At 39.7% G+C, this 18,853-nt stretch overlaps 1 protein-coding gene across 4 annotated transcripts in view; it reads right to left on the bottom strand.

Annotated features, from left to right (window-relative positions):
* The window catches only part of LOC122551589 (serine/threonine-protein kinase tousled-like 1), a 141,785-nt gene that overhangs the window by 99,587 nt on the left and 23,345 nt on the right, over positions 1–18,853 (bottom strand). For all 4 annotated transcript variants that reach the window (XM_043693717.2, XM_043693715.2, XM_043693714.2 and 1 more), the window contains 2 exons: positions 6,291–6,400; positions 1,808–1,879 (listed from right to left, as the gene is read on the bottom strand). In XM_043693717.2, coding sequence (XP_043549652.2) covers positions 1,808–1,879; positions 6,291–6,400 — 182 coding nt within the window. The remainder of the gene's footprint in view (positions 1–1,807; positions 1,880–6,290; positions 6,401–18,853) is intronic.

Here is an 18,853-nt window from a genome sequence, read left to right on the forward strand (position 1 = left end):
CGCGTGGTGAATTGAATTTGGCTGAAGACCGGCATTTGTGGTGGTGCTGGAAGCAGAGATGGATCAACAACTTGGCATTTATCTGAAGATTGTTGCAGCTGCTTCAGCCTTAGATTTTAAACTTACGTGCTGCAACCTCCCATTACGGAGGATGTGTATATTTGTTAAGCCACCTTTTTCAGTGAGTTGTTCAAATTGTCCACCACATTTCATGACTGCAGAGTTTGGCAGGGGTGGTCACAAGATTGCAAATTGCTTGGAATTCAATTCTGCTGCTGATAGCCACTGCATCTCATGATTACTCGGTCTTGAGTTGCTAGATATGTTCAAAGTCTAATCCTTTTAGCACAGTGATAGTACCACACATGATAAAAGATATTCTCAATATGAAAGTAGGATTTTTGTCTCCACAAAGACGGTGTGGCGGTCACTCTTACCATTAGTGGCATAAACAGATGCATCTATGGCAGGCAGATTGGTGAGGGTTAGTATGTTTTTGCCTTTTTGAATCCCTCACAACAATCCCCATCTAATAATTATGTCATTTAGGACTTTATCAGCTCAATAGGTTGAGGTGGTGCTGAGCTACTCTTGTCATGTACACTGAAGCTCCACATTAAGTCTGAGCCATTTGCCACCCTGAATATGCCCTTCAGGTCCTGTTTGACATTGAAGTGTATGGATTCAGCAGCTTTTATTTTTGAGGGACAGCACAAGAGGGTGAGAAGGTGATAATTAAAAGGTGGTGGTTTCCCTGCCCATATTTGGCCTGATGCCATGAGACTTCATAGGGATTTGGAGGTAACATGGAGGACTCCCAGGTCTACTGTCTTTCAATTGTATACCATTGCGCCACCACCTCTGGTGGATCTGCCCTGGTTGGTGTTGTCTGTATGTTTCTGAGAGTATGACTATGTGTAATCTTATTGCTTCACTGATCCGAGAGACAGCTTTTCCAACTTTAGCACTAATACCCAAATTTTACTACGGAGGATTTTGGTGGGTTAAATTTTCCATCAGTTCTGTTGCCTTAAAGTCAGATGACACATCCACTTTCATTCCTTTACGGAGATTTTCTAGCTGTTGCAAAACAGAATGGCTTGCTCAGCTATTTCAGAGAAGAGTTAATCATGTTGCTCAGAATCTGGAGTCACATGGAGGCCAGCGGATTACAGGTTTTCTTCCCCAAGATACATTATTCTACCAGATTGTTAATTACAGAGAGTTTTATTGAACTCAAATTCCATCAAATGCCATGGATCACCTGTGGCTCTGAATTACAAGCCTGGGGACCATGTCACCGCACACACTCCACCTTGAAATGATTCAGTCATTATAATTGTCCTAATATAGTGATAATAAAACTGTACAACAATAGGGATGTGTGGTGCAAGAGCTCCTCCAGTGTGTTCAGGACAATTCTTGCAAAAAGTATGTTTCTGGTCCAACAATAAAGACACTGATAAACTTGATTCTTGGAAATGGAGGTGTGCCACGTGGACTAAGTGTCTGGAAGGAATACAGTGAACAAGCGATCATAGGTTTAGGCTGGCTATGGAAAATGTTAGGCAGCAATCCAGAGTAAGAATAATTAGCGGTGAAGCCAATTCACTCAAGTAGGAACGAGTCCAACCTAGATAAACTGCAACCAAAGACTAGCAGGCAAAACTGCAACCAAACAGCTGGTGGCCTTTAACGATAAGATAGTTTGGGCATAGCAAGGTGTATTCCCGTAAAAGAGAAAGATAGAGAAAAGAAATTCAGATCTCCCAGGATAACAAAAGAAAACAATTAACTCCATACATACCTCTGACTCTTTGTCACTTAATGATCCAAGACTTCCAAAACTGTGGTTAGAACATTCATTATTTGTTAAAGCCTGTTTGGAAAAGCAACCAAAAATGAGTGAAAATCAGCATTTAAAATGTAAATAACAAAATGCAGTTAGATGTCTTCTATTTTGTGATGTACATGTTGAAACATTCTAAAACATTTAACTTTTTATTAATCATGAACTAATTTAGCACAATCCTTAAAATTGTGGTCAGAAGGTCAACATCAGGGAGAAAGTGAGGACTGTAGATGCTGGAGATTAGAGCTGAAAATGTGTTGCTGGAAGAGCGCAGGTCAGGCAGCATCCAAGGAGCAGGAGAATCGACGTTTCAGACATGAGCCCTTCCTGAAGAAGGGCTCATGCCCGAAATGTCGATTCTCCTGCTCCTTGGATGCTGCCTGACCTGCTGCACTTTTCCAGCAACACATTTTCAGAAGGTCAACATCATACTTCCATACAAACAGATAGATTAGTAGGAGGTGTAAACTACTCAGCTCATCAAGTTTATTTCGCCATAAAGATCATAGCTGATCTGACAGCTCCACATTACTGTATATGCAGATAACCTTGCACCTATTTGCTTCACAAGAATCAATCAACCTCTGCCTTACAAACACCATCACAGTCTGCATCCACCCCTTTGAGGAAGTCCCAAAGATTTATAACTCTCAAAGAAAGTTCTCTTCAACTGTCTTAAATAGACACCCCTTCATTTTGAAAGTGACTCCTAGTTTCGGAATCACCCCAAGAGGTTACATTCTTCCCTGCCAAAATATCTCAGGATCTTACAGGTTTCAATTAATTCTTCTAAGTTCCAGCAGATACTTGTTTAGTCTGTCCAGCCTTTCCATCCCATTCCAAGTAAATGTTTCCCACTCATTTACATCCTTTTTCAAACAAGGAAACTATTACAGTACACAGCAGTCCATGTGTAGTCTCACTAACACTCTCTACAACTGAAGCATAATCTCTGTACTTTGGCATTCAAATCCCCTTGTTACAAACAATAATATTTTATGAACTTTCCTAATTGCTTGCTGTAATTGCATACTAACGTTTTGGTGATTCATGCATATGCACACCCAGGTCCACCTGCATCTCAGAGCTCTATAATATCTCACCATTGAGAGACTTTTGTCTTATTCTTCCTGACAAAATGGAGCAATTTCATATTTGCCAACATTATAGTCCATTTGCCAAATCTTTGTCCACTCACTTAACCTATCCACATTCCTTCGTAGCTTCACGCTCTCTTCAAAGCGTACTTTCCTGCCTATCTTTGTTTCTTAATTCAAGTAATTTAAAGAAACGATAAAATCACAGATGTCTTTTTATGCAGAAGGCAGCCATTCAGTCCATCATGCATGTACTGGTTCTGCAATTGAGCGTTATTACCTGGTGCCAACCTCAATTTTCCCCATATCCTTGCATGATTATTTGGATAATAATGTGCAATGTGCTCTTAACTGCCTCCGTTGAACCGGCCTCCATATTTTCAGGTAGTGCATTCCATAGTCGAACTACTCCCCAAGTGAAAAGTCATGTCATTCTTTCTTCTTTTGCAAATCATTTCAAATCTATACCCTCCCATTTATATTCCTTTTACCAGCAGGAAGCTTCTCCCCATCTATTCTATCTAATCCATTCGTGATTTTCAAAACCTCTACCAAATCCCCTTTTAACCACCTCTGCTCTTTAAGGTGCATGGTCCTAACTCCTTAAAACTACCCCCAAAACATTAAATATTGAGATCCCAGCACTGACCCCTGCAGCACACGATGTATTTAGAGTCATAGAGATGTGCTGCATGGAAACAGACCCTTCGGTCCAACCCGTCCATGCCGACCAAATATCCCAACCCAATCTAGTCCCACCTGCCAGCGCCCAGCCCATATCCCTCCAAACCCTTCCTATTCATATACCCACCCAAATGCCTCTTAAAATGTTGCAATTGTACCAGCCTCCACCACATTCTCTGGCAGCTCATTCCATACACGTACCACCCTCTGCGTACGTTGCCCCTTACGTCTCTTTTATATCTTTCCCCTCTCACCCTAAACCTATGCCCTCTAGTTCTGGACTCTCTGACCCCAGGGAAAAGACTGTCTATTTATCCTATCCATGCCCCTCAATTTTGCAAACCTCTATAAGGTCACCCATCAGCCTCCGACGCTCCAGGGAAAACAGTCCCAGCCTGTTCAACCTCTTCCTATAGCTCAGATCCTCCAACCCTGGCAACATCCTTGTAAATCTTTTCTGAACCCTTTCAAGTTTCACAACATCTTTCTGATAGGAAGACTAGAATTGCATGCAATATCCCAACAGTGGCCTAACCAATGTCCTGTACAGCCACAACTGACCTCCCAACTCCCATACTCAATGCTCTGACCAATAAAGGAAAGCAAATGACTTCTTCACGATCCTATCTACCTTTGACTCCACTTTCAAAGAACTATGAACCTGCACTTTAAGGTCTCTTTGTTCAGCAACACTCTCCAGGACCTTACCATTAAGTGTATAAGGCCTGCTCTGAACTGCCTTTCCAAAATGCAGCACCTCACATTTATCTAAATTAAACTCCTTGCTTTTATTTTAAAGCATAGGAGAAACAGGGAGTAGAGGTGCCATTTTGGATTTATTCTCAGTGTTTGGCAGTTCTGCGGAAGTTTTGGAACATTAGACAACCTTAGAGTAAGGAACTATTCAAACCTTACACCCGACACCCTGAACAGATAATTTGAAGTTGAGAATGTTTAAACTCAGCTTCTTCCTGGAGCAAGAGGATTTTCCAAACTGGGAATGAAGTCAAATTAAATCTATCCAGGTATTATAGAATGGGATTTTCTGGTATACATGTTGTATAAGGAGTGTCTTTGATTGCCAAATTGGGGTGTTTTGGGATCTGTAATGGAATGTTTTGGGAATTAATGGTATTATATTTCACCAATGTCTTTCAAAATCGTCAAGCCTGTGTCATAAACAAAAAACAAACAAATAGTCTGCTTTGTTCTATCTTCTTTCTTTCTTTCAGCTTAATAAACTTCTGTTTTATTGTTAAAAGTAAATCTGAAACATTGCATGCTTATGTTTCAATGAGAGACCACCTCAAAAATCAAAACATGATATAAAAAGCTAGATTTCAGTCTGGGATCAGACTTGTCCAGTTTAGCTGGGATCATAACATATACCATTCATTACATCTTACCAACCAGGAAAAACACATTTATACCTGTGCTTTACATCCATTACATTTGTCTCACTGGCATCACTTGTTATTTAGAAACATGTTAAAAAAGATTTATCATTACACACTTCAATAAAATATATATGATAAATGATACGTATTTGGTAAATCAACTCCATGCAGGCTGAAACACAGAGAACTGTTAGATCAAACTAGGTTAAAGACTGCACACTGAAGAACAGATAACTATAGCAATTTGTAGAATCTGGCTCCAGATCAGCTGGCGATCCAGTTAACTTGGCTACATGAAAGACATCGAAAGAAAACAAAAGGAGTGTGAATGAATCTTGGGCTGTACTTAAAGAAGCCAATTGTTGATAAGATTTGTTCAAAATTAAAAATCACCAAAACCCCTCAAATGGTAGGATTATGGTATTTCCTTATTGTCCTGTTTTTGTTTTACTGCTTTCTACCCATATGCACATTTACAACTTGTCTCTGGAATGGCTGCACTGAATAAAGAAAATTACATCACAACCTGGAGTTATGAAAATAGAGAAGATTTAGAAACACCCAAGTAAAGCACATACATATAAACCTTCAGCAAGGGGTTGGAGTTAGAAGGTTTTCTTCAAAATCAGTGTTTAAGATCCACTGCTTTTCATATAAAATTAACCTCTGGTATTAGAAAGGCATTTCCTTAAATTATATTAACACTTAGGTAGCATCCCAAAATGCTTTACAGCAGCACAATAAGACAGTGCATGATACCAAGCCATGGAAGTAGATATTAGAGAAAGAGATAGAGGAGCAGAGGGGCATATAAAAGGAAATTATAAAGTTTGAGGCTAATGCAACTACAGGAACAGCCATTAAAAGGTGGAGCAATTATAACTGAGATTGCACAAAAATTAAGAGTGCAGATAACTTGACAGAACATAGGTTTGGAGGTGAATAGAGACAAGAAACTGCAAGGTCCAAAATTGTTTAAAAATAGGATGAGAATTTAAAATAAATTGCTTGAACAGGAATTAATGTAGGTTTGCAAGCACAAGGGTGTTGAGTAATGAGACCTTAAGTTAAGACAACAAAGTTCTGGGTGAGGTCAAGTTTACAGAGGATGGAACGCGCAAGATCAACCAGCCATGTGTTAGAATATTCAAGTTGAGACATTCTTAAGTCATGACTGAAAATTTCAGCAGCAAACAACACAACACCCTTAACCACTACAAAATCACCCTCTAAACAAGCTATGAATGAAACCAGGCTTACTTTTGCTCCTGTGCTTCCACTTCCACTTCCAGTACTTACACCTCCTGTAAACCTTGCCTCCAATAATTCCTGCCGTCGAGGATCAAGGCTATGAAGCTCTTCCATTGCACCTTTAATTAAATAAAGCACATTAGGTTGATGAGTTTCGCTCAGTAAGTAAACATTTTCTGTCAGCACTCAAGGTTAGATTTCTATTTGTATCAGAGTATTGCTGAACGAATCTTACTTTAGTGTAAGTCAATCAGGGAAAGAAATGTGCAAATGTAAATAATTTGGATGAATTACTAATTTATTTCCTATATACACCAAATTTTATTCTCCTTCAGCTTACCTTACTATTTTGTTACTGTTAGCAATGTTTCACTCTTGACTATAGTTCTCTATCTGCACAAATGTAGTTCAGAGAAACACAATTTTTAAAATAATGCATACTTTAGCTCTTCCTGGTGCTTATGTTTTTTGGTTACAAAATCTTCCAAGGTAGCTCCTCAAGACAGGGGATGATTTTCTTCCACTTCAGCTTGTCATGGATCCGGAGGTGACTGAACAGTTCAATGTTATTGGACCCATCATATCTGTACTGGCTCCCAAAAGAGGTACCAATCTAGCTCCACTCTGCAGCACCATCTGTAACCCTCTAACTTCATCACTTACATATATACATATACACAAAAACACACACATAGATATGTATATGTGTGTGTTTATCATCTATCTATCTGAAATCTCCCTTGGAATCCACCTCCACCGTTCTCCTAGGGAGTGTGTTCCAAACCTGAACAATTCTCTCAATAGAGATTTTTCCTCATTTCACTCCTAGCTCTTTTTCTGACAATCTTGAAATTGCAACCCTTAATTCCTGACATATTAACGAATGGAAATAGTAGTTCATCTGCTGCTCAAACATTCATGCATGCAACTATGTTCTCTCTAGATTTGACAATTTCAATGCTCATCTGGCCAGACTTCATTTTCTCCACTTGATAATCTGAAACGCATCCAGAACTCTAATGGTCATATCTTAACGTACTAAGTTCCAGTCGCCCATCATTCACATTGCCATTGATCTGCACTGGGTCCTGGTTATTCCAGTTTTCAAATGCATTAAATAAACTTGACTGTCCTATCGTCATAAACATCTTTATCTAACCACATAATATTTCAATTTGTTCAGATCTAACCTCTTAAACAACCCCGATGTTAGTCAGTTCCCACGGTGATAGTTTTCACTCTGGAAGTTTGCCCCATTTTACTGCATTAAATTTATTATGGAAATTAATGTTATTTTTAAAAGTCGATATGAGTCATAGTGCCAACTCATCACAGTGCATCAACTAACAAAAGTTTAAAAAGGTTCTAAAATTGAGACCCAAATTTCTACTTCACAAGATGATTTGCTGACCAACTGTTTGTTTATACATCTCTTCAATTACAGTTAACACAAACACATGCAGCAAATCTGCCAACTTTGCCTCCAGTCAGCAGCTCAGCATTGCCTCAATATTTTACTTACAAATATGATAATAAAAATTAGTCAGATATATATCTTACGTCCATTTTATATCAGATTCAAAGTTGCTTCAAACAGGAATCAAAAATCAATTGAAAAGGTTTGCTGAGAATGGGTTAGTTTTAATCCATGCTATCTTATTATTAGAAAGATTAAAGTTCTGATGCTCAGTATGTTTGGTTTGGAAATGATTTGGAGCATGAAAGTGTACCAATTCAGTAGAAAGTATCAACACATCATTGCATCAAACAGTAAATCACAGCAGAATGAAATTAAACTTTCATAATTTATCCAGCAGCACACCATCACAATCATCAGTGCTTGAGCATGGCAGAAACGAATCTCAATTTCCTGCAACTAAATTCAATACCTTTCCATCTGACAACGCTTCCAAAATGTGGATCTGTAATGACCATTACTTTAACCCTCAGCAAGATATATACATCTGTGCTTGAAGTAGTTTAAAGCATAAGATTAAAACACACATAATAGGAATACAAGTATACCATACAGTCCCTCGAGCCTGCTCCAACATTCAAAAGAGTCATGGCGAACTTTGAGTTCAGATCCATTTTACCATCCGTGGGAAACCAAATACAAGTTTATCTCTTACAGTAAAAAATGGAGAATCTTCAACATTCAGGGCAGTGAATTTGAAAGAAAAACATTGTTAAGTTATAAATTAATTTATATCACCTTAAAATTTTCATATATACAGACAAGCAAAGAGACAAAATACACAAATATAATGGTTGAGGGAGGAAGGAAAACAAAATCAGAAACACTTCTGGCATCAGCCCAGATCACAGACGAAGAGTTGCTTTGACCCTTTCTAATTCAGTGCTAATGACAAAGTGTTGTGAACACGAAGATTTTCAATCTTTTGTCCACTGATTGAGCACTTGTAGTTTATGCTTCTGAAGGTTTTCTCCCCATTTTCCTATCAGTGGGGTCAGACGCAGAGAGAACATGGCGGCACGGTGGCTCAGTGGTTAGCACTGCTGCCTCACAGCACCAGAGTCCCAGATTCAATTCCAGCCTCTGGCAACTGTCTGTGTGAAGTTTGCACATTCTCCCAGTGTCTGCATGGATTTCCTCTGGGTGCTGCGGTTTCCTCCCACAGTCCAAAGATGTGCAGGTCAGGTGAATTGGTCATGCTAAATTGCCCATCGTGTTAGGTACATTAGTCAGAGGGAAATAGGTCCTAGTGGGTTACTCTTTGGAGGATCGGTGTGGACTTATTTCCTGTTTCCACACTGTAGGGAATCTAATCTAAACGGTCTACAGAAAATTGGAGCAATAAGCTGTGTTCCAGGACAGTACGAGAGAGGGGACAGTGCATTGTACAGAAAAGGAGTGAGATATTCAGATTTAGAGGCTCTCCCTTTGTAGGTTGGAAGTTTCTCCAAAATTGTCCACAAACAAGACCATCAACACTTGCCCAGAAACCAAACAAGAAGCTGTGACTGTGCTGAGACCTCCTGAATCCACACATACAAGTTGAGGTGACTAGCCTTCTACCCTACTGATCAAATAAGGACACTCAGTATGTGGACAATAACTTATTTTTTAAATTAATCACATTTTCTTTCAGCTTCCTTGATTTAAAGTAATATGCTTTCCCATTTTTAAGGAATAGTCCAAAGTAGACAGACCAAAAAGGAGGTTGTTATAATAGGTTTCTAAGTGTGATCTGTATTTAACCAGTTAATTGTTTTTACAGGACTAAGAATTAGAGTCAGGTAAGAAAATAAAGTATGACGAAGAAGAAAAAAAGTAAAGTTAGCTTCTTCTAGTCATAGAGGCAAACAGAATTAAGGAGAATCCAAAGGGTTTTTACAAATATATTAAGGACAAAAGGATAACTAGGGAGAGAATAAGGCCCCTAAAAGATCAGCAAGGCAGCCTTTGTGTGGAGCCACAGAAAATGGGGAAGATACTAAATTAATATTTTGCATCAGTATTTACTGTGGAAAAGGAAATGGAAGATATAGACTGTAGGGAAATAGATGGCGACATCTAGTCTTTGGCAGAATAAAGAAATTTTGCTTTGAGTAGCTGATTAAATGAACCAATTCAGTCTAGTTCTTACTATGCAGCTCCAAAAACGTACAATAATTGGGATCTCTGCGCAGCAAACACAGGGTGGAAATTTCAAACAACGAATTTGGGGAGTTAAGTGAAGTTGAGAGAGTTTTTTTTCCAATTTACTTTCTTCATCCTCCAGTATTGGACTCTTGCTTAAGTACAGCAGAAGGCGCCGATTGGTAAGTTATTCTACTTGCAAAGCTTGGTGCAGTTAAAAGTACAAGTCAGTAGTGCAAGTGGAATGTACAGCCTGTAGAATATGAGCAGTTATGGATACACACGGGTAAGGATAAAGATACTGCTGAAATTGAGCTCCAGGTTTCAGGACTCAAATGATGGCAGGAGCTATTGTCCTGCATCTGCAAGGCAGAGGACATGGGATAGCACATTCAGGGACAAAGTCACACCGCAACATTGGAACGTACCAGCAGATAAAGAATGGGAGACTTGCAGACAGTTCGAAAAGAAACAGGCATGTGATGCAGTCGTCCTCCGAGATAACATCTCATGAATGAGATGAGGTGATGGTCTCAGAAGTTCAACTAGAACCAAGTCAGTGGCACCAGATAGGAAGGTAAGCAGCAGCATGGAAGAACATTACTTTCGTTGGGTGGCCTGACAGACATTTACGCCAAAATCTTAACTTTAAAATGGTACGTAGGCTCCCATGTGCTAGGGTCAAAAAGGGTGATGTTGGAAAAGCACAGCAAGTCAAACAGCATCCAAGGAGCAGGAGAGTTGATTAGTCAGGCAAAAGCACTTCATCTTGTACTAGGGTCAAGGATGACACAGGACAGTTATCTTACATTCTTCTAGGAAAGAAAGAACAGACAGAGGACGACGGATGGGTCCTGAAAGCAGGTTTCATGGAGCTAGGAAGAAGATTGAAAAGCAGGACCTGTAAAGTAATAATCCTAGGATTACTCCCAGTGCCACATGCCAGTGCTCACAGAAACAGACGTGGAACTGAAAACTAGTGCAGGAGGGTTGGCATCGGGACCTATATAAAATTGGCAGGACCCATCTTGGGATGGTCTGGGACTAATATCTTCGCAGGGAAACTTGCTGGTACAACTGGCGAGGATTTAAATAAGTTTGGCAGGAAGAGGAGATTCTAAGAAAAAGCTCAGAATTGAATAAAGCAAATGTCGAAGGAATAGAAGAGTAATAAGCAAAAACATAGAAGACAGATAAAGCAGCGACAAGCATAAAATAAATGATTAAAAAGTGAATAATGTTAAAAAGTTTTAATTAAAAGTCACACTATCTGAACCTGCATTGCATTCTCAAAGGGTTGATAATTTGAATGCACAAATTGAGATAAATGGATGTGATTCAATTTCCATTACAGAGAAATGGCTACAGAGTAACCAAGATTGGCATATGAATATCCAAAGACACTCAACATTTAGGAAGGATATGCAAAAGAAAAAGGAAAGAGACAGGATAGCCTTCCTAATAAGGGATAACATCACTACATTAGTAACAGAGGATCTAAGATCAAAATGCAGAAAAAGATTTGGGAGATCAATAAACAGCAAGGAGAAGCGAACATTTTTAAGAGATGCTGTCCCAATCTGTAGTATAAATATTGGGCATCGCATAAATCAAGAAATTACAGATACATGTCACAGTTGTGATAGGTAATTTCAGTATGGATTTAGAGCAAGTTAACCATGTCAGCATAAATGCTATGGAGGATGAACTCCTTATAGGTTAGCTAGACTCCATCTTCGGATTCTTCCATGGCCTATGACCTGCTTTAGCAGCTTGCACTCCTGAGTCAGAGATGTACAGCATGGAAACAGACACTTCGGTCCAACTCATCCATGCCGACCAGATATCCCAAACCAATCTAGTTCCATGCACCCGGCCGATATCCCTCCAAACCCTTCCTATTCATGTACCCATCCAGATGCCTTTTAAATGTCACAATCGTACTAGCCTCCACAACTTCCTCTGGCAGCTCATTCCATATACGCACCACCCTCTGTGTGAAAAAGTTGCCCCTCAGGTCACTTTTATATCTTTCCTCCTCACCCTAAACCTACATCCTCTAGTTCTGGACTCCTCCACTCCAGGGAAAAGACTTTGTGTATCTATCCTATCCATGCCCCTCATGATTTTATAAACCTCTGTAAGGTCACCACTCAGCCTCAGACGCTCCAGGGAAAACAGCCCCAGCCTATTCAACCTCTCCCTGTAGCTCAAATCCTCCAATCCTGGCAACATCCTTGTAAATCTTTTCTGAATGCTTTCAAGTTTCACAACATCCTTCTGATAGGAAGGAGACCAGGTTGCATGCAATATTCCAAAAGTGGCCTAACCAATGTCCTGTACAGCCTCAACATGACCTCCCAACTCTTGTACTCAATACTCTGACCAATAAAGGAAAGCACACCAAATGCCTTCTTCACTGTCCTATCTACCTTTGACTCCACTTTGAAGGAGCTATGAACTTGCACTCCAAGGTAATGCAGTGCGAATTGATAGATTTCTGGAACAATACATCGAGGAGCCAACTCCTGGACTGGGGTTCAATGGATTTCGTGTTTTGTATTGAGAAAAAGCTAATTCATAATCTTTAAGAGCTATTAGAAACAGTGAGCATGATATATCAAAATATTACATCAAGTTTGAACACGACATAGTTCATTCTGAAGCTAGCATTTTAAAATCTAAGCAAAGGAAACTAAGGGTATGAGCTGCAGCTCCAGCTATACTGGATTTGGGAAAATCCACAAAGATTCGAAGGGAGACAGGAAATGGCTAGCATTTATAGACAATATTTACAATAAATATAAAATTCCTTTAAGGAAAAAAAAACACTCCTAAGACAAATGTGAATCAATCTGGCTATTAGAAGTTAATAAATGCATTAAGTCAACAAAAGGGACTTACAAATACCAGATATAGCCCAAAGAATGGATAGCAATTTAAGACCCAGCAAAGGAAGATCATGAAACTGTTAAGAGAAAAGAGAATATGAATGCTAGTGAGGAACATAAGGGCTATCAATCAAACCTCCATCAGTTTGTGAAAGGAAAAAAGATTAGCAAGGATCAATTAAGATCCATTACAAGTGGGAATGAGAGAATTCAAGGTAAAGAACATGGAAGTAGTACTTCTGGAGATTAAGGAAAAATGAAAATGCAGAACATTTTTTAAAATAATGAGGTTGAGAAGGGTAGATGTAAAAAAAGGACCTGGGTATCCATGGCTATTAGGTAAATGTAGGGGTATGGGTGGGTTGCGCTTCGGCGGATCGGTGTGAACTTGTTGGGCCGAAAGGCCTGTTTCCACACTGTAATGTAATCTAATCTAAATGTAATCTAATCTTACTGAAGCAAGCATGCAACTAAACATGCAATTAGGAAGGGAAATGGTATGTTGACAAAACCTGCTATACAGGTGTATATCATAGGTTCATCAGGACTGCCCTATAAGAAAAGTGATTGAAGAAATTGGGCCTGTATTCTCTGGAGCTTTGAAGAATAGATTAAGGTGAGAAATGTCAATGTTAAAAAAGTGAGGCCTGGGTGACCCTGCATACTTCAGTTGGAACTTGTATACAATTTCCTCTACTCTAAATATTTGATAATGAAATGCAAGTTAGTACTGTGGAAATGGAGTATGTGCTACAAATGCCAAGATGTCTGGCAAAGATGGCCTCCTGTGCAGATTTGCCTGCACCAATGACTCTTGGCATTTACCGAGGATGCGATTAAATTCCACCTCAGTTCAGATAAAGCCATTAACAGCAGTAAGGTACAAACACTAGTTATAATTTAAATGGGATAATAAACAATGGCTGAAGCATTTTTAAATTTGAATTCACCTACGTGTCTTCTGTGCACAAATTCTTAAAAATCAATGAACTCTGACAACCAGGAATGAATAATTTCATAATTTTTCTAGTCAACAAATAGAATGTTTTTGAGAGCTGTTTCAACAAAATCACAATCAGATTTTTTTCCTCCAAGTGTTTCGATAGCTCAGTGAAAAGCATTGTACAATATTCACTTGAACTCTTTGCACATATGCATACACTATTCAGTCTTTCAAAACAATGCTGAGCAAATGCTGGTTTTGCAAAAAAAAAGGTAATCTTTCAGATGAACAGTTGTAATTGAGTTTCAGATGAATTAAAAATCCAATGATACTACTCCAAGAGCAGAGGCCACTGGCACCCTGGTCAATAGTCCCCCCTCAAGTTTAAACTTGCTTCCTAAAAAAGGTTCTCTCCACAAATTGGTTATCATACTTACCCAAATAATAAGTTATCTTAACTTCTAAAGCATTTCAAAAGCAATTTAATTAACTTTGAAAGACTTTCAGAAAACCTGAAGACATGAGGCAGTGCTCTACAAGTAAGAGTTTTTCTTCAAGCATCAGTCCACATAATTTGTTTATTCATTCACATATGCTCAGTCTGGAGGTCACCCTGAGCCATTTTCTTGGTAGTCATTGTCAGTGGTGGTCTGCTATTACTTTCCACTTTCAAAAAAGGGAGAGCGAGAAGTCAGGCCCCATATCCATCTCTGAAGGAACAAGAATCAAATCCATGTTATTGACATTAATCTGAACAAGATTAGCCATCTTGTAAACTGAGCTAACCAGCTTGTAATTTATATGGTAACACAATAGATTAATGTATTTCAATAGCCTATATACTCTTGGTTACAGAATTAGATGTTAAATTTATCAGTGCGATTGCAACAGTAGGTGATAAGACAGTAGTCAGTCAATTTTCTTGATAATAGAAAAAGCAAATTTGAATTCTATAAAAGCAAATAAATTTGTCAAATGGAGGCAGGGTTTCTATTTTACATCCTGATGTTCTATTGCTAGTTTCTCCTCAGATTGGTACATATCTTGATGCCATTCTTCACCTTGAAAGGAACAGATGGACTTTCTTCCAAAGGCGAGGTGGATATAACTCCTACGCCGGCTGACCCATCATCTATACCTGCTCCTACCCCACCAAACCCATCTCAACCTACTGTCCTAACCCCCTGTCCGGGAACTCCCCACATACATTCAGGACACCACTCACACCCTCCACCTCCTTAAAGACTTCTGTTTCCCCAGCCCCCAATGCCTCATCTTCACCATGGTCATCCAGGCCCTCTACACCTCGTGCTCCCACAAGGGGGTTGAACAGTTTATCAAGTTCACCAACACATTCCACGCCGATCTTAAATTCACCTGGATCATCTCTGAAACCTCCCCCTCCCCTTCCTGGACCTCTCCATCTCCATTCACGATGATCGACTCAACACTGACATTTTTTTTTTAAAACAAACAGACTCCCATAGCTACTTGGATTATACCTTCTCCCACCCTACCTCCTGCAAAAATGTCATCCTGTATTCCGAATTCCTCCGCCTATGCTGCACCTGCTCCCAGGAGGACCAGTTCCACCACAGAACACACCAGATAGCTTCCTTCCTTAAAGATTGCAATTTCCCCTCCCACGTGGTTGAAGATGCCCTCCAACGCTTCTCATCCACGACCGCACCTCCACCCTCAAACCCCACCCCTCCAACCGCAACAAGGACAGAACCCCTTGGTCCTCACTTTCTACTCCACCAACCTCTGCATAAATCGCATCATCCGCCGACATTTCCACCATTGCTCCCAATGCGGTTTCCTCTACATTGGGGAGACTGGATGCCTTCTCTGGGGCACTCGCACCAATCAACCCTACCGCCCCGTGGCTGAACATTTCAACTCTCCCTCCCACTCTGCAGAGGACATGCAGGTCCTGGCCCTCCTCTATCACCACTCCCTTATCACCCAACGCCTGGAGGAAGAACACATCATCTTCCACCTCTGGATCCTTCAATCCCATAGTATCAATGTGGACTTCACCAGTTTCCTCATTTCCCCTCACCCCACCTTACCCCAGTTCCAACCTTCCAACTCTGCACCATCCTCATGACCTGTCCCACCTGTCAATCTTTCTTCCCACCTATCTGCTCCACCCTACTCTCTGACCTATCACATTCACCCCCACCTCCATCCACCTACTGCACACTCAGCTACCTTCTCCTGAGCTCCATCCCCCTTCCATTTATCTCTCCATCCCAGAGGCTCCCAGCCTCATTCCTGATGAAGGGTTTTTGCCCAAAACGTCAATTTTCCTGCTCCTCTGCTGCTGCCTGACCTGCTGTGCTTTTCCAGCACCACTTTAATCTTCACTGGATATAACTCTTGGTTCAGTTTTTGTGAAAGGTGACTGAAGTATTGGAAAAGGAAACTGATGGAACTGAAGATAATGCACTGTAGTTAAGAAAGTGGTTAAAGCGTTAGAGAAAGCAGACAGATCATGGACAGATACTGGAAGACTGTAGCTCGCAATGTCACATACAGATTATTCCTAAAGTCTCAACCACCAAAATAATTAAGTATTTCTTAACTACTTTGAAATGTGATGTTTTATCTCATCATTTAAGCTTGTGAATAACACAAAGACTTCAGTGCAAAAATCAAGCTGACACTTCAGCATTGTACGGAGGGAATGCTGCAATGTTGGAGGTGGCAACCTAAAGATGAAATGTTAAACCAAGGGTCCATCAGCCACTTGGGCACATGTAAAAGATTCCATGGCACTATTATTTTGAAGAAGGTAGTTATACCCAGCTTCTGAGCTAATATTTAACCTTTAATCAACATCACACATTAGATCATCTTGTTATCATTTTGCTATTTGTGAAAGCTTCCTGTGCACAAATCAGGGATCACACCTTGACCATTACAACAATAATTGCACAAAGTACCTGACTGATTGATTAATTGATTTGGGCAGTTCTATGTGCATTAAAGGTTTTACATCAACTGTAGCCTTTATCTTTTTCTTTTAACTGATCATTTCTCTCTCTTAACCCTATTTCACTGGTTGGGACTAGGGACATGAAAATTAAACATAGGCTTTCAGAAGTTAGGAAATACTTCCATACTGGTAGATATTTGAAAGTTACTTACGCAAACAATAATTAATGGTAGGTTAATTAACTCTACTACAGATGTTTTAAAACGTTAAATCAAACACTTAAGAGAATTGGGAAGAGGGCTTACATGGAAACAGGCCACTGATCAGCCATGATTTCTGAACAGCAGAATATCCACTTTTTAACATCTCCTACACTTACTACTGTGGGGAAAATACTGACATTAATGCATGATCATCAATTTTCTTTTCTGGAAAAATGCATCAGGGATTTGACAGAATTGCTTAAAGTAGCAATTTTCCCAATGACCAGAATCACAATCTTGGTGATACAAATTGATTTTGTTTTTAAAAGTAGTTGTATTTGGATTTAAATGAAGAATGCCAGAAATAAAAGGAAATCCAGGTTACAATAATAAAGTAATAAGGAATCCAAACTGAAGTTAATACATGGGCAATCATTTTAAGATATGGTCTGCAATGTGTGGAAAGTCATGAATATCATTGGGAAATTCTTCTAATCCACTAAGGAAGTAATAACAGGAAATTTAACAAGTCAAAACACAATCCAGAGTTATCATGGCTTTATAAAGGGTAAATTGTGTTTGACTAATTTGCTAGAGGTTCTTTCAAGATGTAACAAGCAAAATGGATAATGGATGTTATCTGGATTTCCAGAAGGCACCCGATAAGGTGCCGCACCAAACGCAGGATCACATGGAATTTGGGATGGTTTATTAGCTTCGAGTGGGGTTTTGGCTAACCAACAGAAAGCAGAGTCAGGATGAATGGGAATTTACTGGCTGGCAAGAGGTTACTAGTGGGATACCCCAATCTATAGTAAGGACTTGGATGCAGGGCATAAGGTATGATAGCCAAATTTGCAGATGATACTACAAGTGTGACAGTAAGTTGCAATGAAATAAGAAATTTACAAGTATTCAGTAAATGGTAGAACTCTTAGGAGCATTTATGTTCAGTGAAAATTTGGGATGCAAATCCATAGCTCCCTGAAAGTAACAACACAATTAGATAAGGTGGCAAAAAAAAGGAGTACAGCATGCTTATCTTCATTAGCCAGGGCACTGAGTGTAAAAGTTAGCAAGTCATGTTGCAGCTGTATGGAACCTTAGTTACATTTGGAGTATTGTGCCCGTGTCTGGTCACCAAACTATAGGAAGGATGTGGAGGCTTTGGAGAAGGAGCAAAAGAGCTTTACCAGAATGTTGCCTGGATCGGAATGCATTAGCTCCAAGTAAAGGTTGGACAAACTTGGATTGTTTTCACGAGAGCAAAAAAGGATGATGGGCGATTTGACAGAAGTATACAAAATAATGAGAAGCTTAAATAGGGTGAATAGTCTTTTCCCCCAGGGTGGAAATGTAAAATACTAAGGGTCATAGGTTTAAAGTGGTAAGAAGTTTGAAGGAGATGTGCACTGCCGGGGAGGTGATAGAAGCAACGTTTAAAGAAGCATTTAGACGGACTGATGGACGGTAGAGGGATGTGGGCCATAGGTAGGCAGATGGAATTAGTTTATAATGGCATCATAGACACGATGGACCAAAAGGCCTGTTCGTGTTCTGACCAGTTTCTATGGAAAGTATGCTGAGGGGATTTGACCATAAGACACAGGAGCAGAAATAAGACCATTAAGCCCATCAAGCCTGCTCCACCATTCAATCATAGCTGACAAGTTTCTCAACTCAATTCTCCTGCTTTCTCCTCATAACCCTCAACACTGAAGAACCTATCTCAAGTCTTAAAATATACTGAATGACCTGGCCTCCACAGCCTGGTGGCAATAAATTCCAGAAATTCACCACTCTCTGGCTGAAGTAGTTTCTCATTTTCTTTCTAAAAACATCTTCTCTTTTCTCTAAGACTATGCTCTCGGGTACTTGCCTCTCCTACCAATGGAAACATCTTCAGAATATGTACTCTGACCAGGCCATTCAATGTTGTTTATGTTTCAATTGGATCTCCCACATCCTTTTAAACTCCATTGAGTAT

Source organism: Chiloscyllium plagiosum, unplaced genomic scaffold (genome assembly GCF_037043375.1).
Source record: "Chiloscyllium plagiosum isolate Xiang-an unplaced genomic scaffold, Cpla_swu_hap1 HiC_scaffold_7, whole genome shotgun sequence".
Classification (NCBI taxonomy): domain Eukaryota; kingdom Metazoa; phylum Chordata; class Chondrichthyes; order Orectolobiformes; family Hemiscylliidae; genus Chiloscyllium; species Chiloscyllium plagiosum.